Below are 26,223 nucleotides of genomic sequence, written 5' to 3' on the forward strand. Positions count from 1 at the left end.
TTTGGGCCTTTGATTTTGCCATTTGATTACAGATTTTCAGTTTTGGATTTTCCTTAGAGACTAGTATTTTGTGATGTTACTTTTTTTAATATGATGAAACTTATGAAAGTTAAAACCTTTCTAAATTAAGTCATCTACATTGCAGAGTTATATTCTTTGCTTAAATCTTATTACATAATTGCTTGTTCTATTTTAATTTTATCTCATTTATATCTATAACAACTACATGCATTTTACCAACCTAGACTCCCTGATTCTGTAACAACTACTTTCAGTTCTTTGTATCTTAAACTGCTGAAATAACCATTATCTGCTACAGTTACTCTGGTTTCTAAGTCTTTAGGTAGAAACATCAACTGCTTTGGTCGAATAACTGAAAATTATGAGTCATGTGAGTGGATTATTTTATTTCTTGTATACACAATAGTTTTGTTGAATTTATATAATTAGATTTCTAGACATGATTATGTCCTATTTATTCCAGCCAAAGTCTATTCAGCCCAATTGGAAGTCGATCTAGCCCCAATTAAAATAAACAGCTGCCTATTGAGCGAATTATGCCCCCGTCGCTTTTTCATACATGCTAGCTTTGAAGTTGGTGTGATCATCAACTCATGGTTGACTAAATAAACAAAACTTTATCCCTGATGGAGGAAGACCTAATGGACTAACAAAACTAACAAAGGAAAATCAGTTTAAACCCAGTGTTTATTGAATGAGAGGACTTTGAAATTAACGTTATACTTACTTATAATGCAAATATCCACAGTAAATATGGACTTTTTTGCAGTATGATGGCTTCCAATCATAATTAAATCCCTTAGTTTGTGGTCTAAAATATAGTTCCCAAATATTACATTAGGTATTTATTCCTGAGTATTCTGATTACTGTTTTCTTAGAAATGTTTACTACTTTTAAAGTGGTCCTTTCAGTTGCATTTGCCAATTGAACATTTGGTTTGTCCATTCACATCTATATTGATGATTTCTAAATTTACTCTTGAGAAGAATTTCTACATTCCTTTTATACAGTATATTATTCACTTACCGTAGTTTATCATATCTTTTCTTTTTTCATTCCTCCACTGGCCAACATTTTTAAAAAGCTATACAAATATAAAAAAAATACATGATATATTGATATGAAAAAAATCAGAATAATTTCTGGTTTTTTTTCTACCGTAATCTATGGATCATTCATATTAAATTTAATTGAGATGTTTTCTGTTGTTTCTGAGGTGAAGATCTTTGCAATAAAATAGCCAAAAATAGGTAAAGTTGTCATTTAAGGATTATGATAATTCCAATAGTCATTTGACAGTTTCATTCATATGAATTATTTGTATATTGATAAAAACAAGGATGGCAAGTGTATCATTCTCAGTTTCAGATATTTGCAGGGGGCCCAGTAGCCAATGGTCCTATATTTGAGTTGCACTAATAGTTTTCCCACTATTGGTCAGGAAATAGGTAGTATGTACCTGACAGATCCAAAAAGCCTAGCTATATGTTTTAACACATTATTACCAAACAGCTGACCAAATAAGAAGTCATTCTGTTAGGGATTTTTTTCTTCAGAAAATAGTGAAGAAATAGTTGTAATTCATTAACAAGATTAACATATATTGAGTATCAAAAGTATCAGCTAACCTTTACCTAAAAGTTAACCTGATCAGTAGGCAACAAAATCTTATTTGGCATTCATCATAAAAAGTTCAAATCATAATAAAAGTGCATAACAAATTTCATGTTGATTTAATGACAACTTCCTGGTTTTTGTGATAGTTTTAAGTAAATCTAATGTAATTTTAATGTTGCAGTAAAAAAATTCTTTAAATAAATTCACAGGCAAATTCCTTATTTCCTGATTTCTAGTAACCTGACCCCTTAGCATTTAAATGAGATTAAGGTCAGGAGACAATGCAAGTTCCCATGTTGAAAGAATCTACTTTCAAAGAGTCTTTAACAAGGTAAAAATGGAGATTAGAAATACAAGTTATATCCAAATTGTTAATGCCATAGTATGTTCCAGATAATTAATACTTATGTACATCTGTTCTATACAAATTTTCTTCTGTCCACTTTGTGACAAGACAGTAACATACTTATACAATTTTACATGAGTCGTGCAATACAAAAGATTAAAGAAATGAACATTTACATTACCTGAAATACATCTGGGTCTTTAAACAGAACAAAAACAACCTGCTTTAAGTATGTAGGATATGTTCTTTCAAACTCATCAACAGCAGCAAACATTGTCTTGGCAACCAAACAAGGGGGATATCCTAAAGTACCAGTACCCAGAGCTGGAAATGCTATAGAGGTGAGTTTCTTTTTCTCTGCTTTTTTCATACATTTTCCCATAATACTCTTCAGAATCTGTTATGAATAATTGACAAACTAAATTAATGTGCCCAACAAAGGATTGTTAAAAGTAAAGAAAAGGTCATTGAATATTTAGGATAGCATGGCACTGATAAACTTGGCATTAACAGTGTTCTAGGATTCCCATTACCCGTTACCCGGGGTAAGTGGATTATGACAAAGGGTAAGTCATTTTTTAGCCTTTGTCACCCGGTGGTAAGTCAATTTTCAAGTTCGGGGAAGCCGAAAAACTCTTGAAATTTCCCGGTCCTCTTCAATTTTCCCATATCTGCTTTTTATTTTTATTAAATCACGAGAAAAAACTATGATAAAAGATCGAAGATTTTGTCGATGTCTATCGGCGCTTTTATTCAAGCACTCGTTTACTAGGTGTAATCAAGCGCAAAAGAGACCACATTCTTCTCCTATCATTCTAAAAGTCGGTCACGGTGTCGGTAAAATCGGAAAATCCGGATTGATAACTGGTGCTTAAATGGGACATAAACGGTTTTTTTTCTTGTCATCGGAGGAAAATAAACTTACAGTTGCATTTATTATAGCTCTTAATAAATGACATAGTAATAACTATAACATATTTGTCAAATTTAGTAAGAAATCGTTTTTTTAAAATTTTGTACAAAATTCAATCGTATCCGAATCCAGCTTTGTTCAGACAAACTTCACAACATATAATTTAAAGCATGTCATAAAAGTTATTAAATTTAAAATCTTTGTGCAACAAATGACTTATTCTTAATCATTAATGTTCAGTGAATTAGCCTGAAAAATATTCAGTATTTTATAAAGAGCATGTCTGATTTTTAAAAAGAGTTGCATGTAAGTCCCTTATTTTTTTTACAGTGGATTATTGGTATGAAAGTCAGTGAAGTACTGTTATAGTTCAATGTACTTTTCTGGTGGTATAGGTATATAGTTACAATTAAGCCATATATTTCAAATACTTTTCAATACACTTTAGTCATCATTGCTTCATACAAAACATCATTTGACATCACAAAAAAGGGTACTTTCTGAAGCATGAAAAAGGTGCCAGGAAATGGCTAGAATGCAGGATTTTGCATCATTTACCCCAGAGCTTCTGGGGGCCCTGAGCGGCCCCCAGACCCCCGGCCATAAGCGGATTTAACTTTTAGATGTGGGTAAGTAATTTTTTTATTGATCTTACCCGTGGTAAGTCAAGGTGCCAAAAAAATCCTAGAACACTGATTAATCTAAATACATTTGGAATATGTTATATACATAATTAGTCATTAACATATGTTTTTTAAGGACACAGTTCAATAAACAGCTGTGCAATGAGGGCATGATATGCCCTCCATATTTTCAAGGAATAAAATTCAATAACTTCTTACGGTCATAATAGAAATTTATGAAAATTAAAAAAGAGTTTACATCAATAGATATAAACAATTCAAAAACTGGAAAATCCCTCTTTTTTTATGAATAAAACCCCAAAACTTAGAAACGTAAAATCTAAAACTCAGAAAAATCGAAAGGGAGCTCATGTCAATAAATATAAATGATTCACCAAAATTTCTTGCAAGTTGGTGAAAACATTCCTGAGTTATTATTTGAAAACTGGAAAATCCTCCTTTTTTAATGAATAATCAAAAGGGAGTTTACATCAATAGATATAAACAATTCAACATTATAAAACTAGAAAATCCCCCTTTTTTATGAATAAAACCGCAAAACTTGGAAACCTAAAATCTAAATTTATAAAAAAAACTGAAAGGGAGCTCACATAAATAGTTATGAACAATTCACCAAAGTTTTATGCAAATTGGTTATAGTATTTTTGAGTTAATGTCCAACATGTTGACAGTCTGACGGACAAAGGTATACCATGATACGTCCCCTAAATGGGCGTATAAAAAGCCAGTTTAAAGTCTTAAAATTTAGGTTGAAACTATGTCTATTCATGATTATTTTAAGGAAACTTAAAATAAAATTCAGATGAAAAAAGAAAATTAAAATCGCAAAACCTATTTATTTTCATTAACCCTGTTTGTAAAAAGGTAAATGGCCCTCTGTATTTACATTAACAAGTTGCAACTTAGTTTCATAAAGAACTATTTTTGCTGCATATGTTTTGATTTTGTTAATAATTTCTTCATGACCTTATCTGTTCAATCTTCATGCAAATATGTAGTATTGACCTACAATATGTAAAGTCAGAATAAAATACATTGAGAAAGTTGGTTATATAAAGGAAAAAGGTGAATTTTCATGTACATTTTTTTCAAGATTTTATAACCACAAATGTCCTTTCAGGCAGAGAACATGAACAATTCTGGTTGGAGAAGCATAATTTTGTATTACCAGTTTTCAGATTTCAACATACTTCAATAGAAATATTTCCATCAAAAACCCAGTATTTGTACAAAGCCACATGAAAAATCGTTCTACACTTCATATTTCCAGGAGAAGTGATGGCAATGTCTCCTATATTGATCCCTTCTTTGTACTTTTTTTTACATTCATTTTGCACAATATCACCAGCCATCTTAACAAGCTTTTTAGACACAATCCCATTGCTTAGATCAAGAGAAGCACCAACAGAGTTGATTAGGGCATCAACCTGGAAATATAAGTAGAATACTCTAATTTAAACATCATTATTATTAAGTATCACACCATATATTTAGTTGATTTGAAGGTCATGTCTCAAAATATTCTTGAAGATAACATGTATGCTGATGTGAATGCAATATTGTTCTAAAAACAAGAGTGCACATGCTGGAATGTCTCCTCTGCTTTACTCAGAGCATTGATTTTATGTTAAAAACCTTCAACTTCAACTTTCAGATTAAGTTTTAAATGCAATGTTTCATATAATCTTAACATTTCAAAATATCTGTAACAATGAAGTCCAGGTCAGATAAACCCGACTAGGCAATCATTCCATACACCAAATGTAGTTGACCTATGGCTTATTGTAATTGATCAACCAAACAAACAAATTTTGCATTGACTAATGAACTACAAATATGTGGTCAAGGTCAAATGTTACTTGCCAGAAAGACATATCTTAGACTTATTTCATAAACCAAATACAGCTGGCCTACTGTGGATTCATTTATTTTCGTGGGTATTAATTTTCATGGATTCAGAAAAACTTACATTTTCGTGAATATTTGATTTTGTGGTTTTGCCAATCTTTGTTTACAAATCTTATGGAATTGGAATTCGTTTAACATTTGGATTTGTGGTTCAACTGTATCCACGAAACCCACAAAAATTGATATCCAACGAATAATAATGAATCCACAGTATTAGAATTTGAATAACAGATCAAAACAAAAAAACTTAGTATTGACTAATGAACCATGGAAATGAGTCAAGATCAGATGGAACCAGCCAGATGGACATGTACATCCCTTACAATCATTCCATACAAGGCATATAGTTTACTTACAGTATTTGATAAATGGACATAATCACATAACTTGAATCTTGTCTGATGAACATGTACCCATATACCAACCAAATTTATTCTTTAACTTTAACAGTCACAGAACCATGAATGAAATGAGGTCAAGCTATGACAATGGACATATGGTAGATGAAATCTTCATAACATAAGGTATAAGCATACAAGGTATAAAGTATCCAGGTCTTTTACTTTTGAAATATAAATCTTTATACAACAAGTTTACTTCTGTGCTAACAGATAGTAATCCTTATGTCTTTGATTATACCATAAAAACTTCAATGAATGAATAAATTCTTTTCCATTAGGCTTAAAACAACAAATACAATAAGTATTCAAAAACAATACACTAAACAGTTCAAATATTCTTGATTTAAAGTGTGATGTCCCTTAACAAGTAGGAGAGCCTTTTACTTTATCAGCTTTATACTCATGAACAAACTTACTCAAAAAACCTTAAACTATTTGAAGAAAATAGTTGACATAATTTAATATAGACATTTTACCAACAAAAAGATTTAAAACTCATAAATAATTTAATGCGAGCAACGAAGATGACGCTATCTCATTTTCTGGTTGGATCAACCAATATCTCACCTTGGTATCATAGTCAAGTATGGATCCTTGTTCTACCAGGACTTTAATAGATTTCTCTTCCTCTGTAAGTACAAAATAAGAATAAACTACATTACAGTAAAATATAATTATAGATTCTACCACTGTATCAAGTGTGATACCCTATTTATCCACTTGAGACAGTAAAATTTTCAAATTTAAAATGTGAGGCTTGCTGAGCGTTTTAGATATTTAAAATTTAACTGTTGAGAGTGGTTAAACATCGTATTGATTTATAGGCTATGTACACACAATTTTAATCCTTCTTTATGAATGGTATTCAAAAAGAAGTGTCCTTTTTTCATGATGTCACAATAGGAAATTCAGACGAAGCAAGAAAATTTGACGACATGATCAAATTTTGACCAATGAAGGACTGAGATCAAACAAGCCACAAGTTGATTAAATAAAAATAATCAACAGGTCAGGAAAAGGATAAATCGGGTAGGAATTAGAGAACACTGAATTATTAACTTATATGACAGGGACCTCAGGGGTGTGGAAATGCTATGCCTGACTCGCCCGACTCGTACATTTGAACAACCGGACAAGTAATTATTTTTGTCTTGGTTGCCCGTGGACAAGTAAAAAAATATACAACATTTGTACAAGACAAAGTTCAAATCCAACAAAAACATAAAATTAATTTCAAAATGTATAAAGATGTTTAATTTATGTGAAAGAAACCAATCTTCAGCAAGTAAAAACATCAATGTTCATGACAATAAATATTACATGATACTGGAAATAGATCGATTACCATAATAAATAAAAATAAGTATGCGAACCAGAGTCGCGTAACATTGCATTGGCTTTGTCCATTGACCCTGGATTGTCGATTAAGTTTTATCCATCATTTACCGGTTGTGTCATTTCTTTCAATTTTGTATCGAGATTCAGATTGACAAATACTTAATAATAAGCTGGGCAAGCAAGACAAAAAGAATCATGAGTCGAGTAGAAAACCTTAAATGCAAACGGAGGACACAGAGTATTTAAAATCAAAGCACCAAAGGCGCTGTAGGCAGTTAAATAAAAAAGCAGAGACAAACTTGGCAGAAGTTAAGACGAATATTGTTGAAAAATTGGTGAAAATATTATCTCGGCTATTTCTCAAGTATTGAATAATGTTTGTACCCTAAAATTTTCACTATCCAATCCCGCCACTTTCAAAATTTTATTTATTTTAACATTTTTATTAGTTTTTATTGTTTTACATTTGTAATTCCTGGTCTTTTAAAGCTTACTATACAGTATACATGTAGGTTTTGCTAATAGTTACAAGCTGTATGGAGGAATATACAACTGCTTACCAAATACCATTGACTTTTCATAAGTTGTCCTTTTTTAACAAACCTTTGGTTTTCTAGTTTAAATGGTTTTACACTAGTAATTTCTGGGCCCTTTATAGCTTGTTGTTCGGTGTGAGCCAAGAAATTAAAAGTGACAAAGTTTATCCAACTGCACACCAAATATCATTGACCATTCACTAGTGGTTCCTCAATAACTGACCTAATCAAAAACTAATACATATTAGTCAATAGACCATGACAAAGGGGGTTGGCTAAATATTCTGGTAATGAAATATATGTTCCTGTCCCAAGTCAGGAGCCTGTAATTCAGTAGCTGTCGTTTGTTTATGTGTTACATACCGTAGAAAGGGGTGTATACTCCGCGGTTATGTACCCTGGGAATGAAATTGATCGAAAGAGTGCGGACTATGCAGTACTATAGGATTTCATGACATTTTTTTTTCCAGAGTGGGATACGATGTTGAACGAGGTTTGGCCAGAAACATCATGTGTTGTCAATGTTATAATGTATTCTTGACAACTCTTTTTATTATTTAGAAATAAAAGTATTCTTGACTACTCTTTGTTATTATTTTTAAATAAAATAAACACTCTAACAGTTTTGACTTAGTAATTTGCATAAAAATCAGCCTTTGATCGAATGTCCGCTTTGTTTCGGATTTGGTAAAATTTGTGTCATTGCATCTTAACAGTGTACTTGAATCCTGAATATCAATAAAAGATGAACCCTTCAATGGTAAAACCATTATAGTCGAGATAAAACCTAGTGAAATCTTCCCAAGATCGATTTCGTTTAAAGTTATTCACGTGTGTACAAGTAAACCACGATGCGCCATTTTAAATATGTGTGATTGAAGTATCAAAAATTTTCGTATTCCGACTTTTTGTGTTTAACTCTTAACTTATCGACTAAAATAAATCAAGATCTAACATTTTTTTAATTGTAAATTGTAACCATTAATACTGAAAATGTAAACCTGAAAGAAGTGGAATTTTGTATACGAAACTATATTTCCAAGTGAAAGGTCACACTGTACAGGTGTATCGTCTTACATGAATGAGTTTACTGGTTTGTGTGTAAAGCAATTAATTAACCATGTCAACTTTATATTTTCCTCTAAGTTCAGTATTTTTGTGATTTTACTCAGTTATACGTCCTTGTTTTAACTAAAACACGATAAAGGAAACCATCTTGAAATGACCTTAATTGACATCGACATAATCTATAAATACGTATTCAAATGAGGTCCCGATTGAATGGCCCTGATCGAGTATAATGTTTGGGGGTTTACACGATACATAGCAAGTACGGAGAGACACGATGACAAATAATAACATCAGCTTGCATTAAATAATTAAATAAAATACATATCTTCATACAATGTAGAAATAAAATAATCAAGTATTCTTACAAATCCAAGACTTATACAGAGAGGAAGTAAGACAATGCTTTTAAATATTTACCTTTAGTAGGATGGAATCCACCAAATTCAACGGCGTAATAGCCGCATAATAATATCCATGCGCCATTCATGCCATTTGGCAAATTTTAATGCCTTCATTACAAACATTTTCGGCGATGAAATTATCCTTACAATAGTTCACTTACATCTTCTTCAAAAGCACAGACGATAACAAGCTATGCTTAACTTTTTAATTAGCACTTTTTCAAATGGGGAACTTCAATTGTTTTGGGAAAATCGACGATCATTTAAGGTAATCTTCCTTATATTTATTGTTTTTTTATAACAAAAAGTGTGAAAAAAATGTCAAATTAGTTATAAAGAATCTACCAGACCTGCCAGATCAGAGCAATGGCACTTTTTCAAAAATTCCCAGGGGGAACCCAAATCCAGGGTGCTCGCATAAGGCAGCTTAACTGCCTAAAAAAAAGGAAACGGAAGCGAGAATCACTGTCCTCAAATTTAGTATATTATGTACCTACTGGCTACAACTTTTATCCCAAAACTGCTGCAAAATTGTCCTTTACATGTCATTTCATTGGTTGGTTTGCTGTTAGGTTTCTGTCCCACTGATGTTAACCCATTTCCTACTTTACTAATTTTTTACACATATAAACAAATGGATTTCATTCGTTTGTGATGCACAATAGTGCTAAGTAAGAATCATATATTAGCTAACAAGAAATACTTTAATATTTATTGGGATCATCAGGGCAAGTAAATTTTTTTCCGGACAAGTAAAATTTTTAGTTTTACTTGCCCAGGGACAAGTGCTCACAACAAATATTTCCACACCCCTGGACCTCCCACACATATAGACTCCCATCAAGTTGTTTTAGGAAGAAGAAAAACATGATTTTTTAAAGACTTTCAACTAAGTCTCACCAATGGCATAATATTGGAGCCCTTTTACACATAAATAAACATTGTTTTAAATTGGTTTTTTTAAACCCTAAATTAGGCTAATCTTAATTTTTTTTCATAAAACAAATGCCTTTAGTTGCAGTTGAGAAGAGGTTTTATAAATCAGTTAGTATGACTGAAAGTTTGACTTCTGCAGCCATTGCTTTGATCTGTATAATGAATTTAAGTTGGATAAGTACCTTCAGAGAAGATGGTGTGTAAATAGTACACACAGACAATGGACTACAATGTAATTTTAATCATATCTGAACTCCCAAGGCTCTATGAGGCAGGTGAGAGCTCTTAAAAGAACATAATTTAATATAGTTTAAAGGCTATGTTGAGTAACGTTTTACTTTCTAAATTTGTATCTCTTACCTTGTATGGCAGGGCAAATTTATCATGCACTTTCCCCTTTCTAAGCAGTCAAAAACATAATTTGAACTCACCCTGCTCATTGCATAAATAAAATAAGCAATATTACGTGTCAATTTTAAGTTATTATATATTACCTTGATATTGTAAAGATTCTGCTTTTATAGGAAGCAAATACTTTTCAATCATTAATTTCTCAGATAGGTGGTTGTCAAGACTATCAAAGTCTTCTTCCCCAAAGCAATAAACCAACATTGGACACTTAAGTTTAGAACTGGATTTCCATAAACAAGACAGCAATTGTAATGAAAACATTTTCCATTCTGGACTTGTTTTGTAGCTCAGCGATATCCCAAAACTTCTAAAACTGCTTGTTTCTAAAGAGTTTATAACTTCTGCTGCTATTTTCTGATCAAGCGATTCTGAGTGACCGTTCAACTTTTCATCAAGAACAGTCAATAGTAAACAGTGGCAGTTAAGGTTTTCTGGATCATACAGTCTTTCTATATCACCTATCCGAAGCTTTTTCCCAGATGTCTTAGGTAGGAGTTTGACAAGCCTTTCTTTATTTAGACCTGAAAGGATAAGCTATGCAACAAATCAATGAGTTTAGACAGATTGGGTCAAATTTATGGGCTTTATAAACACTTCATTGTTTAAATATGATTTAAGAAATTAAAAAAAATTGTTTAAATTACCAGTTGTAAACTGTCCCAGGTTAGGGGAAGATTGGAATCCAGCTTGTATGTTTAACCCCGCCACCTTCTGTATGTATGTGCCTGTCCAAAGCCAGGAGCCTGTAATTCAATGGTTGTTGTTTGTTAATGTGTTAGTTGTTGTTAGTTTATTATTTTTAAAATAAATTAGGCTGCTATTTTTCTGATTTGACTTGTTTTATATTTGTCATTTCGGGACTTTTATAGCTGACTATGCGGTATGGGCTTTGCTCATTGATGAAGGCCGTACAGTGACCTATAGTTGTTGATTTCTGTGTCATTTTGGTCTCTTGTGGATAGTTGTCCCATTGGCAATCATACCACTGCTGAAAAATCAAACTTGATCAGTGTTTTGTGGTAATAAGAATTGTGTATAAGTTTCATTATATTTGGTTGAAATTAATGCAAACTTTAGTTAGAGAACTGAAACCAATTTCAGAACTGACAGACATATACAAACAGACAAGGGTAAAACCTAATGCCACCTCCACAATGGTAGGCCATAAAAAAAATGTTTTATAACAAACCTCCCATCAATGCTTCAGAATCAAATCCTATAGGTACCAATTCCTTATTGACTGGACACAGAATGACATCAGCCTCTATTGAGTTTAATGTTCCACTCATAAACAAAATGTTCATCAACTGGTCATCCGTTTTTGCAATCCATCCTTCCTTCAAAATTGGTCTTTGACATGGTTCAACCATTATCATACAGGTTTTGTCCTTCTCTAGTCCTTGCCATCCTTTGTTGATGCATTCACTAATTACAGGCTTGCCAGCAGAACTAAAACCTTCCCTTACGATAAAATTATCTGCTAAACTGTAAAGTTCCTGTTCTGCAGAAGCTATATTTGCTTGTTTTCCGCTCAAATCCATTTTAGTTGTACCTTCACAAGAAACATCATACTTTCCACATATTCCATCCAACTTTTGACCTTCATATTTCTCTAAATATTTTATTTTGGCTGATTCTATCTTCAAAGGAACTTTAATAAACTTTTGATCAGATTGTTTATCAACAGGATCATAGTCAGGATTAGGATCACCATTCTCATCATAATTATCTTGAGAAGATCCTCTAGAATTCACATTTCTTTTCTTAGTATCTGGGTGACTTGCAGAAGTATTTCTTGTGTTACCAGAACCACCAGAGCCTGCTACTATACTTTTTGCTGGAGTTGTTGAACGTTGATCATTTGGATTAGGTGCTTGCGACTTTCTTTCTTTTGCAGATTTGTTACCAGGATTTGATGGTGAAAAAAATTGGTCATAGACATCTTGAGTGGTATAAATTACTAATTCCTTCCTGTCTGTTGTAGAACTAGTTGTCAATCTTGAACTGTTTCTTTTAATAATATTCAAAACATTTTCAGATTTGCTTTCCTCCATAGAAACTCTAATTTCTTTGATACATTCCATAATCTGTTTTAATTTTTCAGCAGCATCCTTTTCACTAAATGCAAAAACTATCAAATTATCCTCAGTCAGTAGAACATTAATTCCCCAAGCTACTGATATTTTAGGAATATCGAGTTTCAAGTCAATGAAAGAAGTGATATCCTCCATAGTCAGCAAACTTGCTATTGAACTGTTTACTCTCATTGCTTTACTTTTTATTTTACTGAACTGTTCCTCTGCTTTCTTTTTAATTTTGTCAACACTCTTTTCATCAGGACCTGCAACAACAACCTGACCCCCATTCATGAAAACTTTTACAGGCTTTGATTTAAGTTCAGTAAAATATTTGGATTTTTTAAAACATTCTACTTCTTTCGGGTGGCGTGTGAAATCTTTTTTCACACGAAAATCAGTTTCTTTGATGGAGACAGACTTTGGTCTCTGCTGATGTACTGGTGCTGGTCTTCTTGAACCATTGTTACTTTGACCTATAATATATATAAACAAATGTTTTAAATTTCAAAAGAAATATAACTTTGAAATATCAAGACCTATTTTCGCCTGTTTCATCAAGAATAATCTATTTCAGTTTTTAACATGATGCCAAAAAAATAAGCAGTAATTCTTATAAGAATTAGATTAACAATTTTTATTTGCTTTTAATTTTCAAATTTTATATTTCTGTTTGTCTAGTTTTCTTTTTGAGATGTCATTTTTTCAGCTTTTTTCTTTGTAGAACAAATTGTGATTGGCAACCTTAAATAAAAACAGACCGAAATATTTTTTAGCATTGAACAATAAACCACAAAAATGAGGTCAAGGTCAAATAAAACATGTGACTGACATGTACATCATAAAATATTTTCATACACCAATTATAGTTGACCTATTACATACAGTATACATAAGAACAACAGATGAAAACACAACACCTTAACTTAAACCATTGAACCATGAAAATGAGGTCAAGGTCAGATGACACATACCAGATGGACATGTTCATCTTACAATCATTCCATAAAACCAAATAAAGTAAACCTATTTCAAACAGTAGAAGAAAAACATACCTAAAACAAAAAACACTAAACTTAATAACCACAGAACCATGAACATGAGGTCAAGGTCAGATGTCACCTGTCATTTGGACATGAACACCTTACAATCATTCCATACACAAAATATAGTAGACCTATTGCTTATAGTATCTGAGATATGGACTTAACCACGAAAACTTAATCTTGTTCACTGATCCATGAAATGAGGTCAAGGTCAAGTGAAAACTTTCTGACTGGCATGAGGACCTATTAGTCATAATAAAACACTAAAAATATTTTTTTCCAAGTAGTCACTGAACCATGAAAATGAGGTCAAGGACAGTGGACTTATGACAGACAGAAACTTTATATTATAACTTCTATATATACAAAGTATGAAGGATCCAGGTGGTCTACCTTCTGCAATATCAGGTTTTTAAGAGGTGAACTAACACTGCTGCCACTGCCACTGCTACCACCAGATCACTATCCCTATGTCAAGCTTTCTGTGAAATCAGTTGCAGGCTTAACAAAAATAAAGGTTTTACTACAAATATCACATAAACTTAACATTTTCAATGATCGATGATAATAAGGTCAAGGTCAGAAATACCAGTACACTGGCAGACAGAAATGTTCACCTTACAATCTTTCTATATACTGTGGAATGGATTCATTTATTTTAAGTTGGTACCAAATTTTGTTGATTGAAAAAAACTTGCTTTTTTGTGGATATTTAATTTCCTGATTTTGCCCAAATCTGCATACATTCTTATAAAGATTTTGTAGTTCATAATGAATTGTTGTACATTATAATTTCTGGTTAAGCCAAACAGTTAAAGACTTCAGCTTGCATGTACAATAGTGAAGCTATTTGAAGTAAAATATCAACTCTACCATGACCAGCCCCAGCATCCAAGTGATACTCTGTGGTTTTAAGTGGTCTACCGGTATATCTGCCGGCCATGTTCTTCAATCATTTATCTGAAACAAAACAACAATTTAAATACTGAATCGAAATTCAATGCAAGACAATTTAAGACACTTGACCTAATAAATAGATGTTTTAAAAGTACTATGTAGTTACCAAAGGAGAACGATTAGTTATGAGTAAATCACATGTGACAAACATTCATTCGACTTCACAACTATCTCCATGCATGTCATTTACCTGAAGTTTTCTCACCGTAGTATTTCAGTTGCCTTCAATAGTCATGATAGTAGATAGTCAATCAGGTACCTACAAGAATGGATACTTTGACCATACTATTACTAATGATATATTTAAAAATGAACAAGACCAAATCAAATGCTTAATCTCATTATCTGGAAGAGCTAAAAGTTGAACAACTACAAAACTATTTATCATTACCGATTTGTTCCTTTTTCTCTTTCTAATGCAGTACTGCATTTGTCTTTTAAAAAAATATATATAAAACTTGAATGTTACTAGTATTACATGACAATACATATTCCCCTACCAGTTAAAAATTCTTTGTATAAATGGAACAAAATGCTAACTTGATCTTTAACTTGTCATGGTGTTTAAATTTAAACTTTTTCACAAATATCAACTCATATGAAAAAAAAAGAAAGAGACGACAGACAGACAGACAAACAGAGTTGAAACCTAAAGTCCCCTTCTACTTCATTGGAAGGAGACTAATAAAGTCCCCTTCTACTTCATTGGTAGGAGACTAATATTGAATGTTTGTACTTTCAGACAGTAAGAGCTTTGTTTTTTTGTAAATCTAAGTAACTTCATCCCGGTCAATGCTTCTAAAATGCAATCTTTTAAACAGTAAAAATATTGTATCAATTCTATCTAAAATAATATTATAAATAGATAAGATAAATATAGAAAATTAAAGTTTGTTTACATTGTAACTTGAGTTTGTTTTACTATTATATGATACATGAAATTGTTCTAAGGCTTGGTATCTAATTGGACGAACTTCCCATGGTTCCTACCACTTCGCAAGGCTTCTCTTCTAACCTGGCCATTGTTGGAGGATACTACTTCCTGGTGCATCGGCAACAACAGGAAGATTATGGTCGCCACTAGGTAAAATAAAATTGTCAAAAAATGTTCCCTTGTTAATTATTTGGTGACTATATAATTTTGGGATCGTCTGCAGTAGTTGGTCTGTTTAATGGCATGGTTGTGAATTCCTAGTTCATTTAAGATCGGCACCCGTGGTACGTTTCTTCTGCTATCATTTAAATATGTTAAGGTGGTATCAGACATCTTAGTCATCTTGGTCCAGTTGTTATTTCATCGCAAGTATGGAAAAAAAAAAGTAAAAACACAAAAATACTGAACTCCGAGGAAAATTCAAAAAGGAAAATCAAAAATCAAAAGGCAAAATCAAAAGTCCAAACACATCAAACGAATGGATAACAACTGTCATATTCCTGACTTGGTACAGGAATATTCCTTGGTCAACAAACTTTAACTTTCTATATTTATGTTATCTATTTATAACTCTGTATTGCTACTTTCACTTTTCATTGTTTCTTTCACCATGATGACGTCAAATTTTATGCACCACTTTGAGTACTTCAGGGATTAATTTCTGTATAAAAATTGTCCTGATGAAGCCTGCCTTGCAGGTGAAACATGTAGACCATAGCAAATAAAATTGCAGACCATTTGAAGTGTTGTTGTCAATTTGGAGTATTATTCTAATGTTGCATTCATTTGCATAATTTGACAACCTTGCATACCAAGGTATCCACTTCAGGGACTCTATCGAAATGATTCACACAGGCGTTGGTTCACCTCATGGAGTTTAATTCTATCTAAGAAGAGGACAAACTACAGAACCATAACATGGACTTATGAGCTGGATCTGACCATTTAGCGACAAAGTATAACCAATTTTAGTGAAGGATTTTTAACCCATTTTAGCGAAGGATTTATATTATCAATGTCCATTTTAGCGCAATAGTTTAACCTATTCTATGATAAACAATAAATAAATAATTTTAATAGAATCAAGACTGCACAATTTAAAAAATATCATGTCCATTATAAGACAGCTCTTTTAAGACTAAAAGGTTTAAAAATCAAATTTTAAAAGAACGTTCTTGCTTAAATAAACAGCTGCGCCATGAGCGCATGATATGCCATTGTCTTGTGACTGCGACGTTTTATGCAATGATCATAAATAGTTTCTGAGATATGATGCGACATGTGAAAAACAAACTTTTTTTACAAAAAAACGGTGCAAAATATGAAAGTTATAAGTTAAAAATCTTCTTTTCGACAAATTTTGACCATCATAAGAAACAACTATATCGGGGCCTTTTATAGCTGACTATGCGGTATGGGCTTTGCTCATTGTTGAAGGCCGTATGGTCAACTATAGTTGTTTATGTCTGTGTCATTTTGGTCTCTTGTGGATAATTGTCTCATTGGCATTCATACCACATCTTCTTTTTATATAACTCGCTGAAAAATAATTTTAATTGATAAGCTGTTTAATGTTGCTGATATATATTGTCAACCTTTGATATAAAGTTATAGCAATCTTACAAGAAATGTAGGAGAGTTTACAATGTAATTTTCCATATAATTTATATTTCTAAAAGTAAAGGGTATAATTGAATAATTCAGTTTAAAACATGAGAAGTTTATGATAGCATGATTGTGCATGCATGCATTACCACATCTTCTTTTTTATAAGTAATAAATGTTGCACACTTCAAATGATGCACTGGCAATTTAATAGCTAATGAATCTGAGTCAATGCACTCTGGGCCAGTATATTGCATCAATGGCACAGGAAGAGAGGATATAGAAATTTAGTCAAATGATATGTTAAAGATCTCTATTACTGTATCTTGGCACACATCAGACATTGTCAGAGTGTCTGGTAGTCTATTTTTGAATTGGAAATTGTTCTTGCAAAGAATAACTGTTTATATTGGTCAGATTTACCAGGTGGAATTTTTAAACAAATACTTGTTTAGGACAAGTTTGTCTACAAAATCTGTTGTTTTATATTCACTAAATTGTGTGGATTTTATTTGACATTTAGGTCTCTTCTTGACTAATACTGAACATGCTGAATATAGCGAGATAGCTTGAACAAAAAAAATCATTATAAGTTTGAAGATTTCTTATATCCTTTCTTAATGTCTATCATTGCTATGATGCACATTTTTTTTGCATTCTTGACTTATGTTACCAAGTCAATAGGAATTAAAATCAGGATAAGAAAAATGTCTGGATGGGTCAAACATTTTTTTGGGAACTCTGGTTTATAATTATAACGGCAAAGGCACTTGTCTCAATTTTTTTTTAGTATATATACATGACACAAAGTACAGTAAGTTACTGTACTGTGTACAATATGTTATTTAAGTTACTAAAATCGCATTTGGAATAATGTCACCTAGATGCAAAATTCTGTTATATTTTGATTTCTCTGAGTTGTCGACCCCATTAAACTTGTTATGCCAAAAAATCTAAATTGATTTATCTACACATTGGTTTATAACACGTCTATATTTGTTGTTGGGATCATTCATAACAGGCTTACCCAAATATGTAGAAATCGAAATTCCGGACAGGCACACATTTTCAAATATGAAAGTTTAGCACCTTGTTTAATATTAGGTATAAAAGAATGTTTTCTGAGAAAAGTACCTGTGTATTACTGGTATAATAACATTTGCAGTAAAAAGGGGGGATTCGTCACCCTAAACTAGGCCTAGTCCAAATAATTATGACGTTTTGAAAGGCTATTATACTTTTTGCTTTGTCGCCTCACAGCGTTGATGTAAAGCGTCAACGAAAAAAAGTATCATAGCCTTTCAAGACGTCATAATATATTATTTGGACTAGCCTAGGCCTAGCTCTGTAGCTGTTGTAGTGTTGCGTTGCACAGGCACTGTTGCGTTGAGTTGGGCGAGTAGCCAAGGTAATACATTTGTAATTAAAGATAGCAAGTGCAATGTGTATTAATATGGTCTTAGCACCTCTTCTAGTCGTACGTTTGGTACCAGAAAGAACTCTTCCATGATAAATCGTTCTATGAAAACGAAAGTAGAAAAAAATTCCGGAAAATTTAATAGGGGAGGTAACTATAGCTATATATATATATATTAATATTAAAAAGCGCGCGAAATTAAAAAAATTGAGGTTTCCTATATTTGATATATTTAAGGAATGACTGTAATATTTTTTCTGTGACGGTGTCGATGAAGAAATAACATAAAAAAAATTTGGTGCACACTGAATAACGCACGTAGCTGGTTATTTAACAGTGTGTGCACCACATTTTTTATGTTATTTCGAATACAGAAAAAATATTACAGTCATTTCTTAGGCAGCAACCATTTGATTTTCTGGGGGGGGGGGGGGGGGGGGGGTGCTATGGGTTTTTTTTTCTGGACAAAACAATCTATTTTTTTCGCGACAAGTCGAAAACAATTTTTTTCTTTCAATTTTAGCATTACATATATATAGTCGCAGCTGAGGGTGAAACAAACAATTTTTTTTTCTCAGAATCAAAAACAAATTATTTTTTTCTCCAAAAACTGGAAACAAACTTTTTTTTCTAAAAAAACACATAGCCCCCACCCCCACCCCAGAAAATCAAATGGTTGCTGCCTTATAATCTAATTCTAAATTTCATTTTAAACCGTAGAAAACCGGAACATGATGACGTCACGGTCACATGACTAAATTATGTCTATGGGCTGATAACAAAATAACCGTTATACCTTAATATAAGGGCGTTTTTCAATAAAAACGTATTTTCTTGTCCTAGCCACTTTAAAAAAATGTGTTTGGTCTTTGCAAGTAATATTTTGTGCAGTCAGTACACTGAATTAGATTTAACATTTTTAAGCAAAGAAACAGTTAATTTTATTTAAAGGGATTGCTAATTTATTGATTCCTGAATGGTCCAAAACAACCAAAATGGCATGTCCCTAGACCGCCTAGCTAGCTGTTCAACATTCATACTCTAAAATATCGTAAAAAAATGTAGAAATAAATGTTATTTTTACTTACATATATATAGTCGCAGCTGAGGGTGAAACAAACAATTTTTTTTTCTCAGAATCAAAAACAAATTATTTTTTTCTCCAAAAACTGGAAACAAACTTTTTTTTCCAAAAAAACACATAGCCCCCACCCCCACCCCAGAAAATCAAATGGTTGCTGCCTTATAATCTAATTCTAAATTTCATTTTAAACCGTAGAAAACCGGAACATGATGACGTCACGGTCACATGACTAAATTATGTCTATGGGCTGATAACAAAATAACCGTTATACCTTAATATAAGGGCGTTTTTCAATAAAAACGTATTTTCTTGTCCTAGCCACTTTAAAAAAATGTGTTTGGTCTTTGCAAGTAATATTTTGTGCAGTCAGTACACTGAATTAGATTTAACATTTTTAAGCAAAGAAACAGTTAATTTTATTTAAAGGGATTGCTAATTTATTGATTCCTGAATGGTCCAAAACAACCAAAATGGCATGTCCCTAGACCGCCTAGCTAGCTGTTCAACATTCATACTCTAAAATATCGTAAAAAAATGTAGAAATAAATGTTATTTTTACTTAATATAAGTTCTTTTATAATTCAAAAGTATGTTTAGAGCCAACATATTATAATAAACAGCTTTTAACATAGGATTTTTAATTTCAGAAGGTGTGTCCCTAACAAAATGTCCACTACGAAACGAAGGCATTCAAATTTGCTTATAAACCGTTTTATAAAATCAATGTAATGTTTGTTTAATTGCAAGAGATATAAACATTAGGGTCTTACAAAAGAAGTGATGCTTTTATAACGGCAATTAAATTGTTGGTAAAAAAAATTGAGCACATCAAATGGACCAGAGTGATACCGTATTTTTGTAAATGTCCACTACGAAACGGGTCAAATCTCCATCAGTATCTGGTTTTAAAATTATGAAAAAAATATCAGTGTACAGCTTAATACATGCTTTGATGAATACAATCAGTCTTGTGACTTTTGCAATAAAGGGATTGTGGGAAAAAAATAAAACATGTGAATACGTCCCCTACGAAACGGTCACCTACGAAACAAGTATGGGAGAAAAAACGTTTCGTAGGGGACACTACCACTACCATGCAGTCTTTTTTTTTTTACTCTTTTTTCAATTATATTCGTGCAAAGCAAATACCAAGGGTTAGTTTCATGTAATTTTTATTATGTTTTTATTAACATAGAATAGGGTTGATGTCAACTACGAAACTTTTTGTCCACTCCGAAACGGATTTGTCACCTACGAAACGCATCAAAATGTCCACTACGTAACACGAGTTGTACCTTCATATGTGAAGTACTGTCTAATCTTTATCGATAAAAAATGGTTCTCTAATTTAGAAAAAAAAATTAGATTTTCCTAGTATATAAAGTAAACAAACTTGAATGTCTATAGGAAACATTTAAAATTGCAAACATATGTGTGCTTAGAAGCAGTTTCGTAGGGAACAAAAGTCCCCTACGAAACAGTACTCAAATTATGAAAAAAATATCATTTTAAGGAGTATTTAAGATTGCACTTTTTGTTTACAAACAGGTCTATGATAGAGGTATTCAAAATAACTCTTGAAATTAAATTTTAGACAAGTTGATTTTCCATTTTTTTTTAGGTCAGAAATATAAGCTTTTATTGAAAAACGCCCATAAAGGTATAACGGTTATTTTGTTATCAGCCCATAGACATAGGTGGAAAAAATTATGAGACAAGTGCTTTCTAGTGATCAAAATAGACTATTTTTGATATATATTACACAATCTTAAGATTTTCTTTTTTAAGATAGAAAATACAATGTCGATATCGATTTCTATCATAAAGTCTTTTTTTTTAAATAGTACTTCACCGGGCTATTGTTTCAGATTTATCTTTATTTTTTCTTTGCAATGTATCTTTAAAAAGAAACAAAAAACAACCAATCAAAGTATTACAATATACCAAAGCTGACTGGAGCAAAATAAAAATAGATTTAGGAACACTCTTATGCAAAATTAAAGACCAATTTAAAGAATCGACCTCAAACATTCTATGGAATACATTCACAGAAGCTCTTACACAATCAGTAGAAGCTAATATCCCTCACAAAATAGTTACAAACAAGAAAAAACTACCATGGGTTAACAACAAGCTTAAAATTGATATCAACAAAATTAAACGACTTCATAAAAAGAGAAAAAAAATGAACAACTGAAGAAAAAGTACAAGCATCTCAAAAATCAATTCAAACAGATATGAGAAGATCCTACTGCAACTACATCGAGAACATGATATTTGATCTCCCAGTAAACGAACCAGATAATCCCATATTTAAAAGACAACATAAAAACGTGTACAGCTATATATCAAAAACATGAAAAATGACAGTTCAGGCATTGTAGCATTAAGAAAAGATGGCATACTAACTGATAACACCGAAGAAAAGGCCAATTTGCTAAACAATCAATTTCAGAAGGCATTCTCAACAGAAACATCCAGTGAAACAATACCTGACATGGGAATTTCTAACCATCCAAAAATGAACACCATACAAATTGCAGAGAAAGGCATACAAAAACTACTAGGAAAGATTAACCCACACAAGACCACAGGGCCAGATGGCAAGTACTGACATCGCGCCCATAATAACATTAATATTTGAAAAATCCCTGAACACCGGAAAAATTCCTACTGACTGGAAGCATGCCAACGTCTGCCCAGTATTCAAAAAGGGAGATAAACACAACCCTATCAACTACAGGCCTATATCCCTAACATGCATCCTTCTGTAAGATCATGGAGCATGTATTAGCAAGTAACATCATGGCACATCTAGAAAATAACAACATTCTATACGATCTACAACATGGGTTTCGCTCCTCAAGATCTTGCGAAACCCAGTTAGTGTCATTTATACAAGAACTGGCAAAATACAGCAATGATAACATCCAAATTGACGTAATTGTGATGGACTTTGCCAAAGCATTTGACAAAGTCCCTCACAAAAGACTACTTCATAAACTTAAACACTATGGTGTGGACAACCAAACATTGAACTGGATAGAAGACTTTCTTTCACTTCGCACACAAACGGTATTACTGGAAGGCACCAAATCTGAACAAATACATGTCACATCAGGGGTACCTCAAGGAACAGTACTTGGTCCTATCTTATTCCTGGTGTACATAAACGATCTGAATTATTATATAAAACATGGCACTCTTAGACTTTTTGCAGATGATAGCATCATATACAAAACCATTAAAAATAAAGATGACTCAAAAAAATACAAGAAGACCTAACAGCAGCAGCAAAGTGGGAAGAGGACTGGCTCATGTCCTTCCATCCGGACAAGTGTTCAGTCCTCCAAGTAACAACAAAGAAAACACCTCTCCCATATGACTACATCTTACATGTGCACACTTTGCAACAAGAAACATCTACTAAATATCTTGGCTTAACAATACAAACTGATTTAAAATTTAACAAACACATAAATAACATCACAGCAAATGCAACAAAACAACTGAATTTTATCAAAAGAAACCTTAAAGTCAGCTCGCAGTCAGTTAAAGAAAAGGCCTATATCTCACTTGTGAGACCAAAGCTGGAGTATGGTAGCTGCATCTGGGACCCACATACAAAATCTCAAAAATCCCAAATAGAAATGGTCCAAAGACGTGCAGCCAGGTATATATGTAATCGATATCATAACACCAGCTCTGTGACAAACATGCTTAACCATCTTAACTGGCCAACACTTGAACTTAGAAGAATAAGAACAAGGCTTATATTTTTCTTTAAAATTATACACCACCAAGTAGCAATATACCCCACGAACCTGTTAATACCATCAGACAGTCGAACAAGACAATACACTCACAGTCACTCATTCAGGCACATACAGGCAAAAAAAGACTCATATAAATTTTCATTCTATCCTAGGACAATCGTCCAATGGAACCTTTTACCAGTTACTGCTGTCCAATGCACCACAGTTGAAGCATTCAGAGAACAGATTCCGATATCTGTTCTCAACCAATACTACACCATGTAATGTAACACCTTGTAAATAGTTTTATCTTATATGTACAGTGAAAATCAAAAACAAGTTATTATTTCTTTATTAATTTTTTTTAATGTAAATATAAAATTGTAAATTTTACCCACGCATGCACGGCACATAGTCATCAATATTATGATGGAGTGCGGAAACTAAAAGAAGAGAAGAGCGTTAATATATATAGTTCATAGTGTCATTGCATCGGAAATAAACACAACATGTTGTTCTTATGGCGTTGTTGGCATGATGTACATGCATTGTATGATGTTATGATACTAAACCCCTAACGAGAGGGATTGTACTTGATTTTTATATGATGAAGACATGAATTGAGGTCTGGAGCTGTCAGTAACTTGTAGTAGTCCTTTATTGTTAATTTATGTATCATTGTTGTCATTTTGCCGCTTCTTCTGTTTATATATATTCTGACATTGGACTCTGACTGCTTCTTAACTGTGTTTTACTGTGGGTAATTCTACATGTATTTGTTTATTCTACATTGACTAGAACAGAGACATTATATTTCCCTCAGGCCCAAGGCCTGGCTAGAAGTAAAGCGGGGGAGGATTGAGATCTCATTAGTGTCGTTTTTAAAATCCGTCGATATTTTAGACAGAAATTGAGAAAATATTTTTATGAAATTAATTAAATTCTCAATATTCTAATAAACTCTTATTAATGGATACAGGAACGAAATAAAAATATATGTTAGTTATACTGTTCCCAGATTTATATAAATAAAATCTAAATTTGCAGTCTTAATGAAACTGTGAAGATGATTTCAAACGCAAGCTAATATAACAGAACTGTAAATATAAAGCACAGAACATTGAATATAATAATTTAGATACGGGCGTGCTGTTCCATTGTTATCTTGACAAATGATTCTGATACAAAGTGGAAAAGTTAAGAAAAAAATAATGGGCGTCGTCTATTTATATAAATGCAAATAATTGTTGATACCATTTACAGAGTTATCTTTTTATGCTTCCAGTATTATAATGATACGTAGGGTTAGTGCTGAGGCACTTTATGAATAAAAAAAAGATCTACTTTAACTTTGTTTATTAACTTCTGGGTTTAGTGTAAGGGGAAGCCACTAGATGACACAAACTCTTATCGAAAAATTACCGTTACCAGGGTTTTAAAATATTTAAGATATTTGGAAATGAAAAATTAAACATTTACAAAGGTACATGCATACTATATAGCACATACAGACCGGATATACAAGCTGGTGGGTTTACCATTGCATTAGCTATCTGCAGAAGGATTTTCATATTCCATTATTGTATTGGTTTGAAACAGCTCACAACTATAAAATCTTCATCATAGTTGAATTAAAAGTGACTTTTGACATCAGAATACAATAGGAAAGTGGGCTATCAAAAATTTTACCTCACCTGCTGCAGATAAACTTTTCATCAATCCATGATCATTTAGAGACCCTACTTTTAGGAAGATACATTGAACCAATTTACTGTGGCACAGTAGCAAATGAGGTCTGCTGGGTCTTATACAACCCAGAGGATTTACAAGCAATGCTTGACATACAAGTGGATTATGCGAGTTAAGAATAAAACTGTATAAATAAAACTGTCTGATGCTCATTTTAATCACAAACAACACGGAATTCAACATCAGCTGTACCGGCATCTGGGCATTGAAGGAGACAACGCATCAAATTTTGGCACAACAAACGTCAGCAATACAGCTTCAAACTTTTGATTAAATAAGAATCCATTTAAGGTCCCACACTGATCGTTTTATTCATAAATGATATGCCCTGGAGGCATCTAATTCAGTCATTGACGTGTATGCTGTTTATTTAATACTTCATACCCATGACATCAATCAGGATGAGATAAAGAGAAAGCTAAACATCATGCCAACACACGTCCACTTGTATTTTTGTCAGCTTTACAACTATTTTGATCTGAGCGTCACTGATGAGTCTTATATGTAGACGAAACGCGCGTCTGGCGTATTAAAATATAATCATGGTACCTTTGATAACTATTTACACCACTGGGTCAATACCCCTGCTGGTGGACGTTTCGTCCCCGAGGGTATCACCAGCCCAGTAGTCAGCACTTCGGTGTTGACATAAATATCAATCATGTGGTCATTTTTATAAATTTCCTGTAACAAAACTTTGAATTATTCGAAAAACTAAGGATTTTAATTTCTTATCCCAGGAATTATAGACTATTTTAGCCATATTTGGCACAACTTTTTGGAATTTTGGGTCCTCAATGCTCTTCAACTTTGTACTTGTTTGGCTTTACAACTATTTTGATCTGAGCGTCACTGATGAGTCTTATACAGACGATACGCGCGTCTGGCGTATTAAATTATAATCCTGGTACCTTTGATAACTATGAAGCCTTTTTCAACTGATTTTTACATCGAGATGACCTTGAGGTCATTCCGATGTATTGCTATCGCCGAAATTTCCATTATGCAAATTAGTTTTGGGTTTTCAACCGATCTATAAAAATTATAGATCCGCAGA

General features: G+C 32.5%; 1 protein-coding gene across 1 annotated transcript; it reads right to left on the reverse strand.

Moving 5' to 3' along the window:
* Positions 1–233: 233 nt before the first annotated feature.
* Positions 234–18,721, reverse strand: LOC143056170 (uncharacterized). Its single transcript, XM_076229252.1, has 9 exons — positions 18,628–18,721; positions 14,539–14,625; positions 11,734–13,095; positions 10,628–11,065; positions 6,419–6,504; positions 4,733–4,969; positions 2,167–2,382; positions 1,049–1,106; positions 234–373 (listed from the first exon to the last, which is right to left on the reverse strand). The coding sequence occupies exons 2-9, from the start codon at positions 14,606–14,608 to the stop codon at positions 234–236; spliced, it is 2,607 nt and encodes an 868-aa protein (XP_076085367.1). The 5' UTR covers positions 14,609–14,625; positions 18,628–18,721.
* Positions 18,722–26,223: the final 7,502 nt, after the last annotated feature.

Source organism: Mytilus galloprovincialis, chromosome 13, assembly GCF_965363235.1.
Source record: "Mytilus galloprovincialis chromosome 13, xbMytGall1.hap1.1, whole genome shotgun sequence".
NCBI classification, from domain to species: Eukaryota; Metazoa; Mollusca; class Bivalvia; order Mytilida; family Mytilidae; genus Mytilus; species Mytilus galloprovincialis.

Bases quoted from the DNA above. Each gene is read 5' to 3' on its own strand.
- LOC143056170 (XM_076229252.1), bottom strand. From the start codon at position 14,608: ATGGCCGGCAGATATACCGGTAGACCACTTAAAACCACAGAGTATCAC. The intron at 4,970-6,418 runs GTGAGATATTGG...TTATATTTCCAG, and splicing joins TACTTGACTATGATACCAAG to GTTGATGCCCTAATCAACTC. The intron at 1,107-2,166 runs GTAATGTAAATG...ATATTTGTATAG, and splicing joins AAGACCCAGATGTATTTCAG to CTTTTTAAAAATGTTGGCCA.